The sequence below is a fragment of the Anas platyrhynchos genome, chromosome 4, assembly GCF_047663525.1.
Source record: "Anas platyrhynchos isolate ZD024472 breed Pekin duck chromosome 4, IASCAAS_PekinDuck_T2T, whole genome shotgun sequence".
NCBI classification, from domain to species: Eukaryota; Metazoa; Chordata; class Aves; order Anseriformes; family Anatidae; genus Anas; species Anas platyrhynchos.
The window spans coordinates 60,457,725-60,481,019 of NC_092590.1; the positions used below are offsets into that span (position 1 = coordinate 60,457,725).

The 23,295-nt window shown below is 38.1% G+C and overlaps 1 protein-coding gene across 5 annotated transcripts in view; it reads right to left on the reverse strand.

Moving 5' to 3' along the window:
- The window catches only part of STIM2 (stromal interaction molecule 2), a 68,959-nt gene that overhangs the window by 37,006 nt on the left and 8,658 nt on the right, over nt 1–23,295 (reverse strand). Inside the window, exon 1 of one of the 5 annotated variants that reach the window (XM_005019247.6) lies at nt 545–641. The exons of the other annotated variants lie outside the window; for them this stretch is intronic. Coding sequence (XP_005019304.1) covers nt 545–626 — 82 coding nt within the window. The 5' untranslated portion in view covers nt 627–641. Of the gene's footprint in view, nt 1–544; nt 642–23,295 lie in introns of those variants that run through there. 5 annotated transcript variants of the gene reach the window in all.

Here is a 23,295-nt window from a genome sequence, read left to right on the forward strand (position 1 = left end):
TAAAAGGGTGCTAAAATAAGGCAAGGCTACAAGAAAATCTCCAGTTGGAAGTTCTCCTGAACTGCAGGGTCACAGCTTTTTCATCCCATTTCCTGAAGGTAACAGGATGTAAGCTTGCAGAGCAACACTGTCAACACAAGCCAGTAAGGAAAATTAATTACCCGTATCTTCAAGCGTTCATGTCAGCAAAGCCCTTGACATTTATTTTAGGAATGCACGTGGCTCCAAAGCAAAGGGTATATGATCATCGCAGTCTTATCTATCCTGCATTTGCTTTTCCTTAAACTGTTGGGAACATAGCAGATCTCAGAATGAAAAGGCCCGACAGCCCCACAGATAGATAACCTGCAGTTATTTACCCCCCTTTTGCATATGGACACTGGTGCGTAAGTGCTGTAATTGTGCCTGAGTGTGACAGAGGGACTCCTGCCAGGTGCCTGCAGCTCCAATCTGGTCTCCAAAACATCCAAAGGCTTTTTGGTACCTCAAGGAGCCTTTTTAAGAATACATGAACACGCAAAGCCTTCAAAATTGTCCTTAGTACCTGGAATCAGGTTCCCAATTAGTTTGCTGAGAGGAACTTGGCTGTTGGGAGTTGCTTGGAGAGATGGGCAGCTACACATCATTTCTGTTGAGCACTCACCGAGAGGAAGAGCCGACAAGCAGCAGTCCCATGGAAGCCTATGATGTTTCTATGACTGTCCTTTTTGTGATAAACTCAGGAGCGTGCCACGTTCTGCTAGTTTTACGATTCCTCGCTCCTAAGAAGCCATCTGGAATAAAGGGAAACCTCACAGGCAAGCACTATACTGAAGTGTCAGCTTCTTAAGCACATATTCTGAGCTTAAAATAACTATGTTTCAGCAAGCCATGGTGACAGAAGCAGGATTTCTTTGCATTTTCCAGAGTCTAAGCAAGTGACCACAAAATCCCCTCCTGCCTCCCCCCACCACCAAATGCATCTTTACCTCACTAGGATTTCTATTTTCTTACAGCTGCATTTCTTTTCTGTTTTAGTTTTACACCATACTTTAATATACTACAGTTTCTCCATCAGTTCAAAATTATTTAAGGCAAAAAAAACTGTAAGAGAATGATGATTTTTTAGAAGCTTGATTACAAATCTTAACGATACAGTGGGGATTATTTGAATTACTGGAAAGCAAGTGTTTTCAGAAATTTCACCAGATGTTCAAAACGCCTATTCACAATAAAAGCAACAAACATGTAGCTTTTATCTTAAATGCTTACATAAGGTGTCATTAAAATCTTCAAATGCTTGAAGAGAGATCCTCAGAGTGAGCTTCATTTAATCTTTCAATTAACAACTCCCAAAGCAAATCACTCCTACTCTTAATAATTAAACTCCTCCATATGGCAAGTAGGCTGAGCAGGATAACAGTTAACTTGACAATGTCATTTGTGACATTTATTTAAATGATGAGAGAGAAAAAAGTTCATCACTGCAGCACATCTTTCTACTAAAAAAGATGTTAAAGCAACAGACAAAATTTTGACAAAAAGGGCAGAATACACTTATCTTCTAATCAAAACACTCATGTTACTTAAATGAGCTTCTGGAAAAGGAACATACAATAATACTAATGACAGCAGGGAAAGGGGAAGGGGTGTAATGCAAAAGGAGAGGACACAACAATGCCCTGTTGTCTTTGAATTAAAGATATGCAAAGCTTCGCTTTTCTGCCACTGTATATTAGAAATCAGGTAATTTCTGAAATGGTGCTTACAATAGCCGATAAGACTCAACAATGAAACTCTTGACTGCAAAACCTGGTACCTGAAAGACTTGTTTCTGAATACATAGAAAGCTTAGTGATTAGTAACACTTCACTGAGGGGGAAAAAAAAACACTATGCTAGTTCAGCTCCATAAAAGCTGCCATAGTTCTTAAAAAATCTACTAATTATCCCTTGCATAACCATTTAAGACAACCCTAAAATAAACCAATACCCTTTCAATGTGTATAAAAGTGATCCATATGTGCAAGTTTCAAACCTGTTTTTGCAACTATTGAGAAGTGTCCATTTATTCTGTCTATCTTCAATATATTCAAATTGATTATATCTACACACACACTTGATGAAGCAAGAAAGACTTTTTCCCAAAATCACCATCAATTTATCTCTGCTTTCACCACACCCACAGAAAAAAAGCTCTTCAACTGTGAATTTAAATTTCTTTTTTTATATACAAGAAAACAGTGAAGTAACAATACATTATTTAAAGCAGAAACTCAATCACATAATGCCACTAGCAAACCCAAGCGTTAAGGCAGGTTTCGATTGGCACTTCTCTAATCTTTGTCAGATAAAAAGCCGTGAAAAACAGAACAGCAGATATGATTAACTTTCTGATCACCCAGAAAGACATTCAAAGCATCTCACATAGCAATTTAAGAACTTTTCAGCAACCACTGAAAGGGAAAAGACATGAAAGGAATTCTCTAGAGAATTAAATTTGATGTCAAATCTGTAATTTGCTGTAATTAAACAGAATTCAAAGCAAGCATCTTCCAATGAGCCCAAATCAGCAATGCTTGTTTGAAGAGGAAGTTATATAAAGAGTTTGAATACATTAATCATTTTGTGGATTACTCTGACAAAACAAGATATCAGTGCAAACATTTAGATTGTTAGTAAGTTAATTAGCAAATTACAACTCTTCTCTACGTCTAGACAAAAGTCAAGATGATGGATTCATGACTCTCCCTTTGCACAACCTCTCTGAGCCCGTGTGAGTTTGAAAGGGGGAAGCTGAACAATGTGTATAAAATGGTTAGACAGATGACTTAGAAGAGAAACTCTGGCCAACCTAACAAAGCAGTATCAGAGCTCACTGGGAGATGGAGATGTTATCATATGCTACCCATTGAAAAGTTCTCCACTTTTCCTCTTTCCAACCTTACCTATAAGGTAACAATACTTAGTGTGCAAACCTGTAAGTACAGTAAAAAAAAAAAAAAAAAAAAGACAGATGTCTGATGTCTCCTCTTAACAATACAAAATGTCTCACTTTACTATCCTTTATTACAAGGCCAAGAAGGGAAATATTTAATTCAGTTAACGTGATTGTAAACATGACGTGCATCTTGATTTTGTCATGAAAATTATTTAATAAACCCGTAAAAAAAGTACGATATGCTCTTCACACATTATAGTAATCACTTACATCCTAAGTTAGAATAGAATGGTTTTTTTGTTTGTTTGTTTGTTTTCCTTGGAGCTAACACTAACACCTCTGCTATGCATTAATCTCTTAGCCAGGTCTTCTGGTGAGAACATACAGAAGGTGTACACCGATTTCTGTTCGCATATAGTTCACAAGTTCGGCAGAGCATAGGCCACTGAACTTCTCTCCAGAGGAGAGTGATTTGTGGAACAGAACAACCTCATGGTTGTAGCATGGCTGACAAGTTAAAAGTTCAAATTTTTGTTCATGTTGGAATTGTAGTTTAAAAACTTCTTAGAATGAAAATGAGGGAGCAAAAGCACTTAGAAAGGATTCCCATCTTAATTTTTCACAGAAAAGTTTACTAAGAGACGTAAGTATTATAAATATGATTTTAAGATTTAAAAATGTATCTTTTAAGTCCTACATCATTCCACTTCCAGGCAGTTATAATAAAGCATGTGAAAGCTATATATTACAGAAGTTTTAAGGTCATGAGCTACTTTCATATAAACTACACCTTTACACTTAGACATTTAACTACGCTAGTTCTGCTGGTATTTGTTTTCATATGTGATTCATATCATATCCTATATCCATGAATCAGGCAAGTATGCATGACATTGCTGACATTACTCAACGTCGCTTCAAGTCTTTTATACCATCCGATCCAGTACGTATATTATTAACTGTTCTTATGAAGGAATCAAATTTAATCCTCTATGAGCACCATCTGTAGCATCATCAGCTCCCCTAGAGTTCCTGTAACAACATGTTGTCAGAATGTATTTATACTTTAAAAGAGCATATCAGAATTATACAACTGAAACCTAAATTTAAAAAACTGTAACATTATACTTACAATACAGCATGCCCTTAGCATCAAGGCACTTTTTTTTTTTATTACACACAATCTGTTAGGATTTTTGCATTTGAGCATTAAATCTGTCAGCCTGTGCAGCGTCTATGCTTTTAGAAATACAAACGTGCTGACTACAGAGATTCATTTTATTTAACTGATAAGACCATAATTAAACCTTTCCTTTCAGCACCATTCAACACATCAGTAATTGAGCAAGTACAAATATCATAGTTTCTTTAAATAGTCACATTAGCTTATGGGAAGATTTAGTGGTGCAGATTGCTGGCTAGTAAAGCACTATCCTACTTCCAGAAGCTTACATGAACTGCCCTGCAGTTAGCACTCACACCCAGACTGCACAACTGGCAGTTCTGCTCCTAACTAATATGCTGCTAAATATTTTTCTTATGACAAATTTTGCTAAGTGATAAAATGGGCTGACAAACCTACTGATGCTGCCCCAGTTCACCTTAGCTTATTTGATGCTAAAAAAATCCAAACAGCCCTCTCCTTTTCACGTTTTCTTTTTAAGTTTTCAGAACATAAAAAAAATAATAAAAAATGTTACTTTACACATCTGTGTAAAGTAACATATCACCATTATGCTACGGCTCAAATTTACCACAGATATTGATTTTGCAATTAAGAGTGTCAGAATAAACTCTAGACGCACATAACTCAGATTATTCTTGGTTGACAGGGTTTTAATTAATGTATTTTGGGGCCCATGGAAGTAGTAGCAAAGGGTATTGAAGGGTATTGTCTTCTAATATCCACTCCCTTGGCTGTGAAAGTGGGCATTAAAAGAGAATCCAGTTCTTACACAATGAGAACACAACAAATATCATGTGCCTGACATCATGCACTTGCTGTCATGCGGAGGACAAAAGAGGAAACTTGGTTCAACTGAGAAGTCCAAAACTCAGAACAAGTTATATAACATTGGATAGGATTCAGTCAAGCTGATGGTTAAATGATGCATACCTGAAAACACATAGCTCTTCTCATCGCATACAGATATCATTTGTACAGAAGCTTAAAGCAGTAGGCTTACACCTCTGGACAAATTTTGAGAAACTGTTCACAAAACCAAAAGCAAAGCATAAAACTCCTGAGTATTCTACGTTTGCCTGAGCACCACACATCGCCAAACACTACTTGCGCGGCTTCAAATAACATCAGTTGCTCCCCAACAGCACGAACACATCCAGGATGCAAGGAAGAGCCAAGGCAATTATTTCACATATGCTCTGAGGCAGAACAAGCCAAAGTCTGGTGCCAAAAGGATTCCTAACTGTTCGTACCCCACCGTTTGTTCCTACCCCTGTACTGTCCCCTTCCTTGTACCAACAGAAGCACATTTGTGCCGTCGTGCTGCAGAGGAAGGCTCAGGAAACTGATTCAGCCTGAATTGGTTCTCTATATTCCTGCACAAAGACTTGCGACAGAAGAAGGAGGGGGGCAGGAGGGTGAGAAACTGAAGGAGGAGGCAGCAGAAAAGCACTTCACAGACAGCACTGCTTCTAAACCCCGGTCCTGTGGTGTCTTCTGAACCCAGCCACCGATGTAGCGAGTGAGCAAAATAAACAAAACGAGAATTAATGCAGTGGAACAACAGCTATGCTACTACTTGAGTGGGGAAATGCAGCTCCAGGTCTTAAATCTTTGCCCTCCCTACCGTGCCCTGAAGACTTGTTGCAGCTGACAACTACTAAGTGGAGGAGACACAGCATACGTAGTTAACTGCAAACTGGTGGCATGGCTGGGCTTTATAGCAATACAGAGGTCCACGTAGTGCTTAATTTATGTAGCTCCATAAGTCAAGCTCCAATTGTTTTGATCGCTTTCCAAAAACCTATGAGCCAGAATACGCAGTAAGATTTCAAAATGCAAGACCTGAACACACACAGGTCTCTCCCAAAGCCAAGTATTTACCTGGAAATTTACTCAAGGGAAATCATGAAAAAGTGTGCTTTTTCTTTAAATTTAACACTGTGACAACTGAGGTTACAACCATCTGCAAAAGATTATTAGTATAAAACACAATTTAATGTCTTCAGTTACTTTCAGAGATACATACAATATTTATTCTCAAGTCCTCACTTGAGATTGCCTTTGTTCCTGACTTGCACAGGTGAAAAAAATCAAGATGAAACGAAGGACAGCACGCTTTTTCCAGATAATAACTATTTTTACAAGAGTCATTACAGGTGCTTCATGACAACCATAAATAAAGCTTACTAAAATTTTAAGAGTCTTAAAAGAGACTTTAAACACTAATGGCCATTTGTATCTGTCAGATTTGAAAAGGCTGAAGCATGACAAACAACATACTAGATTTTTTTCCCCAACTCTGCTGGACACAAAGGACACTGCTGGAACTGGATCCCCTGTGCACTGTATTACCAATGCTTCTGCTGCTCCTTGCTCCATGCAATACACAGAAGTACAAAAAGAGGCCCAGAGCCAGACAAATTCCAGTAGAAGTGTTTCTGCTACAGTAACTTTTTTTTTTATAAAAATATATCAAATATCAAGAAGTACAGGTGGCCCATCATTTCCAATTATCAAAAAGGAAATAACTTCTGGAAGATAAAAAGCCACCTGTCTTTCATTAAACATAAGCAAAAACAAGCCAGAGACATGAAAGATGAATTCTAATTCAGTATGTTCAATTAGACCCCATTTTCAAAAACCCTAGGAAATTAATTTCACCCAAGGCCTTCTGTCTCCCACAGAAACAGAAATATAACAAATAGAACATATAAAAACACTAAACTAAGATTGTTTTTAAAAATGTTGGAGCTTGTCTTGTTTCATCAGGTGTCCTATTACTGTTATACAGCCTCCATAGACAATAAAACACATCTGAAGTTCTTCATTCACATCTCAAAGAGAAGCATGTTTTGTAACACCTTGTAGTTTCTCTCAGGTTTACTCGAATACAAGGGATTTTACTTCATTTTTGAAATCTATTCTGATGCTTTAAATGCAACACCTGCCAAAGCTGACATCTGAAAACCAACTACTCCAGTCACACGTAACAACCAGTACAAATGTTTTCATCCTTTGTGTATTAGCACAATGATCCACGTAACACATGCCTTTGCTTTGAACCTGCTTTTGTCTGTACAGACTTCAAAGCAATTTTTATACCAAGTCATCTGTAGGAGGCAGGGAAGGACAGTGTTTGTCAGTTCTTTATTTCTGAATACAGAACACTACCAATATATAGCAGATACCAGAAAATAGGTACAAAAACCATGCCTTTGTAGCTCTGGGTTATAGCAACTTTCTCATTTATTCTATTAAAATGCAAAGAAAGTTTTTGCTTTTCATTAAGTCTCATTTCTTCAGTAATACTTGAATCAGTACATATTAACACAGGGAAGAGTTGCCAGTTAACACGAAAATAATAAAAAACTACCAACGTTTAAACTGTTAACTGAGGTTGTCTCCACACAGTTTTACTACCAATACCAAACCAAAGCTAGGTTCCTTTCTCAAATAACTTTATCAATAAATTAATCAAACATTTTCGAACTGGGAGGACACACACAGAAAAAAATCCACATGCATTCCAAAATTCTCTGCAACCACACAAACCAGAAGTCCTAGACGTGCTGGAGATAGAGCAAAGAATGGCAATATTTGCCTATGTAGCAAAGATGGGGCTATTACAAGAGAAATGAACCTGAATTTAAAAGCACGGCTTTCACTTCTTGCTTTGAAGTGGTAGCATCACAAATTTAAAGCTTACTATATCCTAAGCAAACAACTACCTTAAAGAATTTTCTCACTTCCAATACCTACATTACAAACAGCCTACAACAGACTCCAGTAGTGGCCTACTACCCGACTGGCTTAGTGATCATCATGCAACTTCAATTTCTGCCCTCCCCCCCCCCTTTTTTTTTTTTAATTTTGCTTAATTAAAAACTTGTGGTCTATTTAAGGCAGAAAGTGTCAACGCTTTAAAAGAATCTTCCACCTAGGCATATCAGACATTCAATTAAAACAATTCACGTTTTAAAGAAGTCTACACACTTACTTCTTTACTTTACTTACTTTTACTTTTACTTACTTTAAGTCATTCTGATGTTTTGAGTGCTAAACTTTCCATCACTCTTTTTTCTCACTGAGTAACATTATTCTATTTTCTGCTTACACATCATCTTAAATTCAGCTGAAACAACCTTTTTACATGTTGATTTCATCTGGTCTCTCTCCATATCTTACTGGTTTATTACATTATTTATATGCAACAGTCTAGGTTGTCTCAAGAATGTACATTCTGAAGTACTTGGATCCTCTACACAAAAAGATTTCGACATTCTAATATTTCCAAGTAACCCCCATTTTCGGTGTCTTTTAACTAAAACATTGCATGGTTTGACTATACGTACACATGAACGCAAACTTGCATCATGCAGCTAGTTACAGCCCCTTTTTTGAGATTCATTTTTAATCAAAAGTTATAACAACACGTGGTAATACTCATTTTCCAAATCTTGTGTTTAATGAACTTCAACCTTCTTAAGAAAACAAAGTTTTAGTCCTACATAAACTCAAGGAGGCCACTTATTTTCGGGAAACTAGGCTTGTTTAAGTCTTCTGAAAAGGCAGCCAAGGTGATCTAACAGGTACCTGCAATCACTTCACAGCAGATGGCAAAGCCTCTTCAACAGTGGCAGACCATGAAACATGGACAGTCAAATTATGCATTGGGAAGATGAGGTTGGACATCAAGAAAAGCTTTTTTTTTTTTTTTGCTGGGAGGCCACTGCAGCACTACAGCAGGCTATCCAGAAGATGTAGAAACTCAATCCCTGAAGGTTTTCATGAATTAGCCAGAGAGGTATGGATGTCCTGCTGGTGTCATGTCAGGGTGACATGCTGGCTCAGAGCACAAGTCTGGATTCCAGTGCTCCCTTTCAACCAGCATCTGTCATCTCCTTTGAAAGGCAGATTCAAGAAGGACTAGTGATAGGACTAGAGGGAATAGCATCGAGTCATGCTAGGGGAGGTTTAGGTTGGAAATTAGGAGACATTTTTTCTCTGAAGGAGTAGTCAGGCATTGGGATGGGTTGCCCAGGGAAGTGGTAAAGTCACTGTTCAAGGGAAAGGTTGGACATGGTGCTTAGGGACAATGTTTAATGGGTGACATTGGTGGTAGGGGGATGGTTGGACCATTTAGTTGATGGTATTGGTAGTAGGGAGATGGTTGGACCAGATGATCTTGGAGGTCTTTTCCAACCTTAATGATTCTTTAAGTCTGTAATTCTATGACTGCCCCCAAAATGGAGTGCTCCACTTCACAAATATAAATAAAGGTCTAACAGCAGTAGTCATTCTTATTTATGAACTGTTAGTTGTGTCCTTCTCTCCATGTGTTCTTAGGACACTCCTAAGAAGCACACTGTTCTGAAGAAGTTGTTGATCCACCACATTTACAACCTGAAATATTAAGTAGACACCTAATGATTACAGACAGGAAAAGAACAAGACATGCCTGTGAAGAAACCCTTGCAAAATCCTGAACAAGTCCAAAATGAGATCTTACAGCACTGACATTCGTGCACAGGTTTTACTGCCTCTAAGCACGCATGTGTATTCCTCATGCCTGGGCAAAGAATATGTGTACTCGTGCACACGTGTGAACTCTGCTTAGGAATGCCTTCACAATACCTGCAGGTCTTTACCATCACATCATTGCATCTAATGAAGAGAAATGAGTTTCAGCAGAACTTAAGACAGGCTAAAAGGCAATAATGAGAACAGGATGATAAGAATTAGCATGCCTGTAAAGGCCCAGAGCTTGAGAACAGGGTAATAATCACTCAGAAGAAAGAATTCATCACAAATGAAGGCATGAGTAGGCATGTTCACTCATTAATAGCTTTTTTTTTTTTTTTACGGGAAAAGAAAAACAAAGTATATTGTATAACATTGATTTGCATCTTATAGTTCAATAAAAACTACCTTGTATTAGGAGACATTATGCACACATCAGTGTGAAGACAAAGCTAAAATTCTACTTAAACATGGCCATGTCTAGCCCCAAAGAAATGGGGACCTGTGTTTTTAAATGAAATTTCTATTACAAGAGTATACAGCCTACTGCCATGATTAAAAGCAAGGAGTTTCTGACATTGTAAGTTGTCTAAAGCTCCAATGGGATTCAGTGATATTTTGGTACATGATACACAATAAGCCTCACCTTTCCTTTCACCAACTGATCTAAGACTCTCTAGGCATGAAGACAAAATAGAGGTTTAATGGCTTTGTTCACACAAACAATTTTTCCACAATTCACACAACAGTTTTTAAGCTAAAGGTTTTGAGAAGGGTTAAATTCATTGGCAGAAGTAGAAGGGAAGCAGAGGAAAAAAAAAACAGGGTTGTTTCAAAACCCTATCACTGTTTCTATAAGCAGAAAACGTAATTTATGAAAAAGTGTTACATAACTTACTGCACTAGAACTGCAATCTCAATCAAAAATAAGATTCAAGATGCTGTTAGCTAACTTGCAGCCAACAGAAGGAGGAAAGGAAAGGAAGTGTGTGCAAACAGTAGAAAAGGAAATACAGTGAACTAAATTGTACTGATTTAGAGAAGTGACAAAAGCAGTTTGAAACATTTAATATATTCATAGAAACAAGAATTTGTAACCTTAAGACCTCACCCATAATTTTTGATCAGAAAGGTTTAAAAATGATTGTAAGTGAAATGCACTAAAGCAGAAAAACAACAAAAATTAAATAAATTGAAGGGAAGTTAAGGAGATCTGCAGAATTAATACAACCAACACCCTGAAAAAAAATACCCAAATCTATTCCCATAAACTGAATGAAGTTCCACCTCAACAGGATAAAGAGTGAGCTCAGAGCTCATATGTAACTACCTGCAGCAGCAGCACCTTAGAGAGCAAGCCAGTTCAGGGTTTATGATCAGAATTAATTCCAACCATTTCTGAACATCAGCTGTTCCATGCAACTGCACAAGCTGTGAGCTTGAGCATTATTTATTGGAAGGTGGGCTTTAATGCACTTAAAACCTTTTCTCTAAAGCTTGCCAGGAATAGCTTACGTAGTAAAGAGAATAAAGCTATTAAATACTATTACTTAAAAATGTTAATCAGATTCAAACAGCAAGCTGACATAAAAATCAATGCATCAAACATTATTTAAGTTTGCTGAATTTATTAACATGAACTGGAAGTTTCATTGTTTGTTTTTAATCTACAGGTTTTGAGAATACCAAAGTGAGTAGGTTATATAAGTTACGGTACAGTTGAATCTCTGCATTGCATAAAGGATTTTTTGTTCATTTTTTTTTTTAAAAAAACAGCAAGTACTTCCACCCAAGTTTTAATAAAAAAAAATTAAACACTGGAGTTCTTTAAATTCCCTTGTTTCATATGAGATCACATGGGCTATTGGTTTACTGATCCCTTACAAAGGATCATCTGTTTTAGTAAAACCCGATTAAAAAGAATTCTTTTAGCTTGCCAATTAAAATAATACACCACTATTTTGAAGTTACAGACATGACTGCAAGACTACAATACCAAAGCAAAAATTTAGTACCTATTATGTCAAGTACAGAATGTCAAAAAGTTGCAGCAATTAGAAAAAAAATATTTGATATCAGCAAAGTCCAGACCTACGTTCAATCTTTCAAACAATGACAGTTCTATAAGCATCGGTAAAGACCAAGGAATCTACACTGCTCAAAACAGCTTTCATAAACACTAAAATTGTGCCATTCCATATAAGAGGTTAAAGGTACAGAAGAAATCACACAAATTCAGACCAGTAAGGTGACAAACCAAATACCCAGCTCCAGAACATACATCATCCCCATACTTTTAGTCTAAAAGCATGCATCCCATTTATTCTAAAAACAAGTAAAAATTTGTGCCCACCCTGTAATATGCAACTCTATATACACTTTTTAATAAAAAAATCCTTGAAGAAACACAAGCACAGTGTTTTCTTATTTTCAAGGCTACCTGCAGCCTAATTTGAAATGACTCACAAAAGAGACAGCAAGAGTGCGGACTGTCATAAAAAAAGATGATATTTTTATACACTTCAACACTCACTAGCACTCTTTGGATTAGATGGCCATTTGTCGGAATTGTTCATTTTTATGTATGCACAAGAGCCAGTACACTCACAAGGGAAAATAACCATGTACATAATTGCTAAAAGAAAGATATGCTAAGCAACAAAAAGCCAGCAACTAGATAAAATTAAAATGAAGACAAGCAGGATCTTGGCTAGTTTTTCACAAGGACATCTTGATACAAACGTCTCTTGAAGGCTTACCTTTTCTGTAATACTTTTTTCTAATCCCACAGGTATTGCTACATGCCACATGAATACGTGTGGTTTTTTCAAATCCCACAGGTATTGCTACATGCCACGCGAACCCATGCCAGCTTCATGTACCAGTAGCCAAGCACATGCCCACTGACCTACTTAAGAAACCACCTGCTGCAGCAGCACAGTCAAAACAGAGACAGGTGAAGAATTCAAGCACAGTTTTCAACCTTGCCCAAATTAAGCTCGATGACAATATAGAGACAGCAGGCCAGGGCAAGAATTTCGTGTTGTGTTTTCCTTAGAAATACTACCGCCCAGGTCCAGAATTTAGTCAGCCCTAGCATCTTGACCCAAACCTCACGGTACCACCACATCTCTGCTGGCATACCACAGGTACAGTTGGCTCAGCCAGCAGTTTCTGTAGAACAGCTGTGAACTGGCTCCAAAAAATAATTAATTAATTACAAAATAAAAAAGCTTCTCATTAGCTCCTTTTCTTCCCCAGTCAAAGCTCCATTGCCCAAGCACATCGCATGAGCACAAGGCAGAAGAACAAACCTCAGCCTCTGCCATGCCATTAACCAGCCAGGACAATAGAAAACTGGTGTAGGAAATCAGTATCAAGATTTTCTGTATGGATGCAAACATTTAAGTCTGCTTGCATTCGCCTCAGGCAGGACTTGCAAAGCGAACAGTCGCTTTTAGCACATCACTGAGCAGTCTATGGCTAGAACCACCAGCCTGTGGTTTTGCGTGCTCGGTTCACAGCCAGGAAGCAGCATTATTGGAACAAGCTACAAAAATATCTAGTGCTCCAAACACTCAACTTGTTATCTAGCACAAAAACAAGTTTACAAAATGCTACACACACTGCCAGATAGCTAGGGCTACCAACACATACTGTAGTGTGTAACAAGGCGACAGGAGAAACACATCGTGCTTATTCCTACTATAAACAGGCTTAATATTTAAAAAGGAATAGAAAGCCAACTGTAACTTGTTACTTCCTACTTTCAACCCCATCAGTTCCTATAACAAATTAGATCATGCCCCTTCTCCCTCCAACCTTCACACACACAGATATTCCCTCCCTGCTTTGCTCATATTTTTCCCTTTCCATTCCAGGTCTTGTCAATGCCACCCCTCTCCCAGTTCAAGTGTCACAAGGTTTTCATTCCAGTTTCTCAGTCTCCTTATCTGCAAAAGCAGTATTAAGATTCACTGCTAGTTTTGATATGCTAGTACCAAATTCATCATCATACTGTATTTAAAAACAAACAAAAAAATACCTATGTCTCATATGGTGACCTATTGGCTCTCTTACCTGATTATAAAGACCTTCTACTTTTGCCCCTCCTTCTAAAAATTTAGTTCCTCACATTGTAAGACATCTTCCCCCTGTATCCTGCCCACTGGCTGGCAATGGTAGAGTGGCTCATTCTAGTTAGTTTCTCATTTTAACAACAGAATTAGAAGTATGTGCAACTAAACACTTGATCAGGTGTTCTTTTTCACTGAACCTGCCAAAGTAATTTTTGCACATGTGCATACATGCACTTCTCCAAACAGGGTTAAGAACTAATTTTAATTGGAAAAATTTCAAAAATCTAATTGTTCAAATTGGACACTGCAGAGGAGAACAAAAGCAGTATCATTACATGGATGAGGACAATTTAATCTAGTTTAATAATAAACTACTTCAACCCAGCACGAGAGCAACTCCAGAGTAACAGCATTGCCTGGAAATGGCAAAGATGAGACCTCTGTCCAGAAGGTTATCCTTTCCTAAACTTGCACAAAGCATTCACTTATCTTAAAGATGCACTGAATAGCAATGTTATTTTACATTCAAGGGAAAAACAATCTTCTCAAATGCCACTGAAAGCAAATATAGATTGAGGGGTGCAAATTTCTATATTACATGTCTTTGTTAACACCACAACTGTGCTAAACTTTAAACATCTTTCTTCATTTGTAGCCTCTTCAGCATCTTTTCATCTCAAGAGTTTAGCTTATTTAAGGTGAACAAAGATGGCCACAGAGCAATTGTGAGAACTCTTCATAAGATTTACTTGCATGCCTTTTTATTTCAAAAAGACCTGCTAAATTTAATCGTGTCTTCTCTAAGCTTCAAAAATCTTACGGTCATAAATCCATAACTATTTGCTTCTCCCCTGCCACTTCAGGGCTTAAGCTTTAAGAAACTGACTTACAGGCAGGCTGGATTAATTAAAAAAGGCAAATCTTCTGGATGTACAAAGATAATTGCCAGTCACTGTAAGGGAAGATCACCGTAAATCAGTGTAAGGATGCCAACACTGCTCATCCAGGAGCATCCTTATTCCACATGCAGAGAACATCAGGGCAGAAACACCTTCATATGTCTTGCTGTGGTACAAAAGTGGTTCATCTGTTTAAGAAATGCTGTACACGAACCAAAAAGCCCTGCCTTACAAACTTTGCACAGCACCAGGCAGTCCTAACAGCCCACGCTGTGACAATTCCCAGGCATGGTTCAGACTCAGAGGTCTCAGCAAAGAACTCTGTCAAAACATAAAACTTGGGCCATTGTGCACCTCTTTTTTCACCCTGGAACAGTGGTTGTGTTCTTGCATTCCATATTAGTATTTCTACATAAAGATGCTAGAAGCACTTTGGTTAGAAGACAAATAACAGAAAGTCTCAATGCTTAAGTTTAGCACACCTAGAGTTTTCCTCCATGGCGCATTTCCCACAGTGTGAGAAAGAAGACTGCAAGTATCTTAGCTTCCCTTTGCTCTTTTTTTCCCCCAAAAAAAGCAGAAGAATTTCACTTTTGCATGATGAAAACATTTACATGCTTTTTTTTTTTTTAAAAAAAAATAAAAAAAAGATGTTCCCTTCTACTAGGGAACAGAATCAAGAAAAGGAGCACGAAGCTAGAAGAAACAACGTTGCCCTAACCATATACAGAATAGGAGAAACTAATTAACTAGAATGTAATCAACTTTATCAAAGACTTGTACAAAAATATACACAAGATATAAAGTTATGCAGCACATAAATAAAAAGGCCACTTCTTAGCAGGAGTTATTCCAAAAACAGATGTTAATCATTTGGTAAGTAAAACCATTTATTAGAAATTAAGAATTTTTTTCTCCTTTGTTTCAATCTGGATCCGCAGTTGTGCTTGGCTGCACAGAGCCGATTGGTTCCTGATAGCATGTTCTCCAATTGTTTGCTTTTTTAACATAAAACATTTACCAAAGAAGGAAAAGCTACACTTCCCCTTAATATCTTCCTTGTAATCAGCCTACCAAAGTGCCTCGCCTCTATTTTTGTCTTCCTTTATCAATACAATAAATGCTGCATAAATAGATTCTGGGAGAAAACAGCTATGTTTGGATCTGTCTGGAAAATGCTGCTTTTGCTCCTTAGGGGAAATCTAGCAATTTACCTGAAGTTTAATTCCACAGCCAATAACCTGGTACCAAATCCTTTTTATAAGTTGTTGCACTCAGCAGAAGAGATGGTGTGACTTGTAAAACCAGATAAATGACAACTGCTCAGAGACAGGTTATAAACACAGTAGAGAAATACTGAACAGTGGGTACAGAACCAACCTTTTCTACTTGAAGGATTTCTCAGTTTATACCCAAAACAAAACTGAAGACTTCCCTTTCCCCGCCCCCCGTCAACGCTGAGTAGCTACAAGTTCAATTGCAGAACTGATCCCAAGCATAACAATCTTCTTCTTACTGAATACTGCTGCTGATCAGGTATGTCAACAGCAAATCCCACCTACGACACTTTCAGGAGGAATCCAAGCCAGAGCTGCAGAGAGGGAGAAGTGGAGGGGAAGGCACGGAAGTTTGAAACAGCCCATTGCTGATCCGCACAGTAAGTCACCTGAGATAATTATGCACACTGGAATTTGTTTTAGCAGAAAATTTCTTACCAGAAAGATTGCTAATAGGTATTAAGTCAATTAAGTCATTTGCTTAATAAGCAGCTGTTAGAAGTTACTAAACAGAGCAATGCAGAGGTAATTATACCTCCCTTGCTTGAGTACGCTCCTTGGTTCTGCTCATCTCAAAATAGACTGAGCCGAATTTCAAAGGAAAATAAAGGGAGAGATATGCAAAGGACTTTAGAAGCAAGGTGATAAAAAAGCAGAGAAAATAACCCAGACATTGAGTTTATTTGTAACCAGTTGATAGTATTTTTAAAAAGTTATGAATTAAAAAAAAATTGCCTTTACACGATGTGATGCTCAATTATGACACTGAGTTTACTGATAAACATCATGTCCAAGACACCAAGAACTCCTTCCAAAGCAAGGTCTATGTGACAGAGCCACTTTTTTTTTTTTAGGTAAGAAAAAACAAACAATCTGGAACAAATCTTGACTAGGACATAAGACATAAGGACATTTTTGTTAGGAAGAGTCTTCCTGAAGACCACATGCCTTAGCCACGTGCTGAGACTTCTCTTAATACCCTCTTCTTGAGCCGCAGGTAGACAGTTAATTCAAGACTTTAGGTAAGCTACTTCCCTGGTTTTGTAAGATGACTATGTTCTTAAACAAGGTTTTAACCTTTTAATCCACTTCTGGATCAACAAGAATGAGAAAAAAAGCCCACAATGATATACCTAAAGATAGTATTTATGGAAGAATAAGTGTCAGTTGTTCCCTGTAAGAGCTGCCTATGAAAAAAACACTACAATTCCAGTATTTCTAAACAACCCCATGTATTTCCATATTAAACCATAAGGACTATACATGTTTTTTCCTCTTAAAGAAACAGACACCAATGTTTTAATAATAAAAGCTGATGCCACAGGAATTGAATCTTGTCCTATATCAGTGAGTGAAATTTTTAGCAAAGTGATTCTGGGTAACAGGTGAGTGATAATGGTCTGCAGAAATGCAAGTAACTTCACTCTTTTATAAAAGAAATAAAAATATTGCCTGAGATCACTTAATCCAAAAAATACTTCAGTGATCTGTAAAAATCCACAGCCATTTGCCACTTTTTAGTTTAGTTAGTTACAGTTAGAAACAAGAGCGTGACCCATGCATACAGCCCTCCTTGTTCATTATCCAAGCCTTTAGCAGTGTAGAAGTACTCATCAGTAAGACCAGATTATTCACAGGAAAAGCGAAAGGATGACCTTGGGGTTTCTTGCAAGATCATTTCAGCAGTACTAATTGTCAAACCATCAGTGGTGAGTACACAGACTCAAATTCCACTAAGCCAGGGGTGGTGGTTTTTAGTAAACTGATTACTAAAGCCAATCCTAATCAGTGAATTAGCTAACAGCTTCCAGTCACAAGACATACGAAAAATATTCTGCCACGAGTGAAGAATAAACACTATACCGTGCCAAGCACCCTCAAAGCAGAAAATTTCATAATCACCACATTTCTTATACAAATATGAACCACACAGTCATAAAACTATTAGTGCAGTATTTCTGCTTTGCTTTATACTTGCTTCTTAAACACTTAGGACAAAATGCTACATGCTTATATGACAGCACAAAAAAAAAAAAAAAGAGGCAAGGAATGAACTGAAACAGCATTTCCCAGCCTCCCCAACTCATTCGCTCCTGGGAACTGTGCATGCAACCCTTTAAATGCTATACAACAGCAGTTTGTCACCACAGCTATCCTAATGACTTGAATATCTCAACACCACTAACACCAAGGTATTTCTTCAGAAAGATCCAGAATTTTTACCTTTCCAGCATCCACAATCTTCATCACCCCCACTGATGCAGCTTTCCCCTCACCCATCCCACATTTCACCAGCAGCTTCTATTTAGTCTCTCTGCCCATGTTCTGCCATCATCCATCTTCTGATGATCATTCAGAAGGCCATGCTGGGAACCTCTCGTTATTCTTATTTTCCTCCAATTTTCTTATTTCATCTCCTCTTTCTACAATCTGGTTGGGCAATAGTGACAGCTGGTTGGCACGTTAAACATTCAAGCCAAGCAGGTGTGTGGACAGAATGGAGGAATTCATTTAGAGTCACCTTCTGCTGAAGGCTGACTTCGTTACTTTGCATGGAACAGCTCACTTGCTATTTACTAGAATCACTATACACAAGTAAGGTCCTAGTTCAGAGGGGATGTTATCGCTATATCACATTTAAATCCTTCTGCTTATATTGTGTTAGACCGAATGCAAAACTATTCCTCATGTTAAACATAAAAGCTATTCCTCACATTAGGTGATGAGTCAACCATCAACTCTAAATGCAATGATAGAGCAGAATAAAAGCACAAATTTTACAGGTGGTCATAAATTAGGCAGAATCACAAAAAAGTCAAAGTAAATTCAGACAGTTACAAGGCCTCAACTAATCTAAATGGATTGGCACCGTGTTTATTTAGAACAGGAACTCCAGATTGCTCAAATATTCACTCTCATTTCATTCACCCCTTCCTTATCTGAACTGAACCAGCTTATAAACAAAAAATACAGAAGTAGATTTCTGTGCAGCTTTTGCTTTTCTTTTGAATACAATACTTAGAAAATTCCGCTGGCTGTTCAACCGAGGCAAGTAACAAGCATGAGCAGAAGTGAGGGTAATTGTGGACAGGCACCCAAAGCCAGAGTTTGTCCAAGAAAAAAATAATTTAAGAGTTACATGACAGAAGTCATCACATACTAGACAAATTGCTGCTGTTAGTAAGTATATATTTGGAAGACTGCATATGAGGAGTTCGCCCGCAGTCTTCTGGATGTCTTGATTACATGAAGCACATCCAACTGTGCTCAAAGTACTTTACAAAATTTAAACATAAATGCTGATTTATTACAATTTTCACCAGTCAGATAAAACAGCTATAAGTTCTCTGCAGGTTCCAACATTAGCCCAAGAAGAGCACAGAAACAGATATTCTGAAGAACTACTAAAAGGTCCTCAAATACAAGACAATCATAGCCTCCAAATGAGCTATAATCATCCTTAGCCATGCTTGAAGATTTCAGTTTTTCTCCAGCTCTCTGCTATCTCTCAGAGACTAATCTATGCCATTAAAAGACACTGCCCACAACTCTCATCCTTCCTACGGCAAAGCTCCTATGAATACTAATGAACCACGAACAGCAACTCCAGTGCCGTGGTAGCTTGCAAAGACGGAGTAGGCAGACCAATATTCTGCTTGTGACTAAACCAATCACAGTTGCATGAGACCGAACGGTTGTGGGCGAGAATATCACCATTTCCAATTTAGCACAACATTCTGCTCTGAAGTACAAAGCGTTACTTCAAGTTCCCAGATGCAATTAATGCAGAGGTGGAATTGTTCTTTCCCTTTTTCATAGCTGTGCTTCTCTCTTATCTGCAGATCTGAAACATTTATGTTAAAGACTTTCAGAACCACATGAGCTGATGGCAGCATGGTATTCTGATGTTCCTTATGAACACAGGCATATCGGTCCTAAACCAGCTGAGCACACACAAATAGGCCTTGCAGTGCAAGCCAACCGTTCAAATCAAGTTTGTAAAACAGTGCAAAAGCTGAAGTGACTTCAAGCATAGATAGATCATCTTCTCTACCAAGTCATCTACCAAGAACTCCCAAACCTTCTCAAAGTAATAAATTAAGGCTAACAAGGATATCAAAGATGAGAAGGAGTTAACACCTCCCTCCCCCCTTCCCTAAGACATTAATTATAGCTTCCTAGCTTGTATTACTGATTGGCTGAAACCTAATCCTGCAGCATTTTAAAGCTAAATGACAGGAAACAAGACTTTAGCACACTTAAGCTGCACTATGAATGTAAATATCAAATTAATATCTAACCCAAGCAGTAATTATCCAGTCTGCAGCAGTTAAAAACTTAAAGGCAGGTAATTTTTTTATTTTATTTTTTGCATGACTCAAGAGGTGCCTGATGTTAGATAAAAGATTAAGGTGTAAGGTCAGATATCACCTTCAATAGGTTGGAGGCTCCTTAAGCAGGTTGAGGCACTGTTCCTGGAAGAGCATTCATATACAGCTGGGAGCACACATTTTTTTGTCTGCATCTGAAGTGTCCTCTTTTCACTGTCAGTTATATTCATGTTGAATGCATAGAGTTAATGGTGTGATCCACATGCCTGAGCAGGGTTTGCTACCTCAAGGTATCATGTTTGCTCTCTATACTGTGTTAGAGAAGGAGCTCGGATTCTTCACTCAGATACCAACACCTCAAGAACTGTGGAAGGAATCTAACCCTTAAAGTTTCTGATCAAGTAACATCACAGGGAAGCACTTAAAGATGTCTGAGCCCTACTAATTTAACCATGTTAAAAATAAATGAAAATAATTAAGCAGCAAACCGGGCAGAGTAATTGGTACCCAAATACATTTCTTCCCTCATATGTTAAAATCTGCAGCTCCCAAACGTGAGGGCATTCTCCAGGTCTGGTGTGACACCAACCACCTTGGCACGACCAGCAGCCAGGCAGAGAAGCCAAGGGGGATGGAGGCAGGCTTCCTGCTGGAACAGCCAGGCAGGGAGCACTGCTGCTGGGGCCCATACCCCACCAGGAACCATCCCACGCACTTCCAGCCCCGTCTGGGAGCAGCACAGGGACTGACAGCAAAGCTTTCTGCCTGCTCCGACAAATGCAAATCGTTATTTGCCTACATCCTCTGACAGAAATGGCAACCGGATAAAAGCTGGAGGATTCCTGAACGTCATCCTTTGGAAGACATCTTACATACAACCTCTGATCATAGAAAAATTGAATTGGTTATACCTAGGTAACTCAGCTCAGGTATCTAAAATCTTTCAGGTCAGTAAAAAAAATAATTGAGGTTGACATCATCATTACAACTACACTTCATATCCATTTGAATTAGTAAATAGAAAATGACTAATGCACAATCAGTAAAATCAAGGGTTTTTGCCTGTTTAACAAACTAACTAATGAGAACTTGCCCTTTGAAGTAACGTGGCCTATCTCAAACCTCTCTTAAAGAGGAAGCAAGTTTCAAAATATTTCTAAGTAAATGAGAAACTTGAGATCATCAGGTGAGGCTATTTCATAAAACAAGCAAATATGTCAGAGCCAAAGGTTTGTTATTCATGCAAATATAGCAGGCTACCTACAACTCTTGGACAGGGTGCATTATGAAAGTACAGTATTCACTTCAGCCCAACACTTAAAACCACAATATTTTGAACACTTCATTATTAGTGTCAGTACTTGCCACCTGTATGAATGTTGCAATTCACCTTATACCATATTTCTAGCCTATGCTTCACATCCTAATATTAGGAAAATATCCAGGAAATATTCCTCTCCAGTACGTATCCAATAAGTACTTTAGAGAAATGCTGTTTTAGCTCCACAGGATACAGAATGCCCTATATATTCACGTTCTGATCTGCAGCTCACTATCCGGCCTCACACAACGAGCTCTTTGAGATTTCCCAACGCTGGTGCAAACGGCAGCCTCCATGGTGATCTCAGGACATATGTATGCCACCGATTTCTACAGCAGTTCGGAGCTGATGTTTCTAACTCTCATCTGTATGCAAAAAGAGCCAAAGAACTTCATATTGAAGACTGTCTTCTCCAAAATTCTGACTACAACTCTTGCCAAGGAAAACAATTAGAGCTCTGTCCTGATGGTGCAATACATGCTCCTTCCTGCTTCTAGCAAGTCTCTTACTACACTCCTAATAAACAGGCCAGAATTAAGCTTCTCTTTATGAACACTGAGAGCACAGTACAGATGCGGAGAAGGTGAACTTTCATTGCTTCAAACACCAGATTTTTGTTAGTTTCCATCTGCAAAGCGTCCCAGTTACTAGAAGAGAGTTTCACTTCCATTTTCATTTTTAATGTGCACAGTAAACAATTCTGAAAGAGGCAAACTGAACTAAAGATATTTATGAAATGTTTCTGTAGAGTCAGTTTTCAGACTAGAATCCATGCCAAAGCCAGATAGTTTCATCTAAAATGTTTTCAACTGCACAAGATGCAGTGAAATGATCATTTTTATTCTGGTAAGCCTTTGAAACCTTTTTTTGGAGAGAAAAAAAAAAAAAAAGAAACCACAAGCTCTGAAAAGTTAATTTCCCTCATCATCCTGCAAATAAGAGTGGCAGGGTCATATTTAAAGAATATTTAAAGCAATAATTTAGGTTACAAGACAATGGTTGTCTTGTTCTTGGCTGCTGCAAGAATGTTAATCTGCTGCTGACAGCATTTTGGGCATAGAAAACTAAGAATGGTAAAAAAAATCAAAAACAAAAAGTCATTGTAGTTTTATTAACTTCTGTCAGGAAAGAAATTTCAGCTTTAAGACAGCATTTAGGAGCCTGCAAACCAATGCAAATCAATGGAAGGAAAACAGTTTAATAAAATCCATTTACAAAGTGAGTGCCAGCAAGTATTCTGCAAGCCCTTGAGTTGAAAGGTTTCATTTAGCAATATCTCCCAAAAAACTTACTGTATAAATTACGATGCAGCTTACTACAACATTATGACATTCTCCTTTGAGTATTTTAACCTTATTTTTTCTGCATTAGCAATCACTTCAAACATTTGCACAAAACTTAAAATGAAGAGCTAATGGAAAACAGCATCTGCCAAGCTGTCTTGTTTCAAACAACACAACCGCAATGAGTTCCCCAGTTTAATTCCACCTGTTCACAGAGGTCCGCTCCCTCCGAGGAAGTGTGGGGCAGGTGGGATGTCTAATTTAAACCTTCTGATTTGCGATCAGTGCCCCTAGGTCCCATATGAAAGAAACTACCAGTCTTCCTATAGTTGCCTCCTTTATAACATTCATGTTTTCAAACTGGTCTACTACATCCTCACCACCAATCCCTACCACCCAAAGCCTACCTGGCTGCCACAGTGCCTCACATCCCTCCTTCCTTCCCTGACCCAGCCTGGGGTACATATGACCTTCACTTAA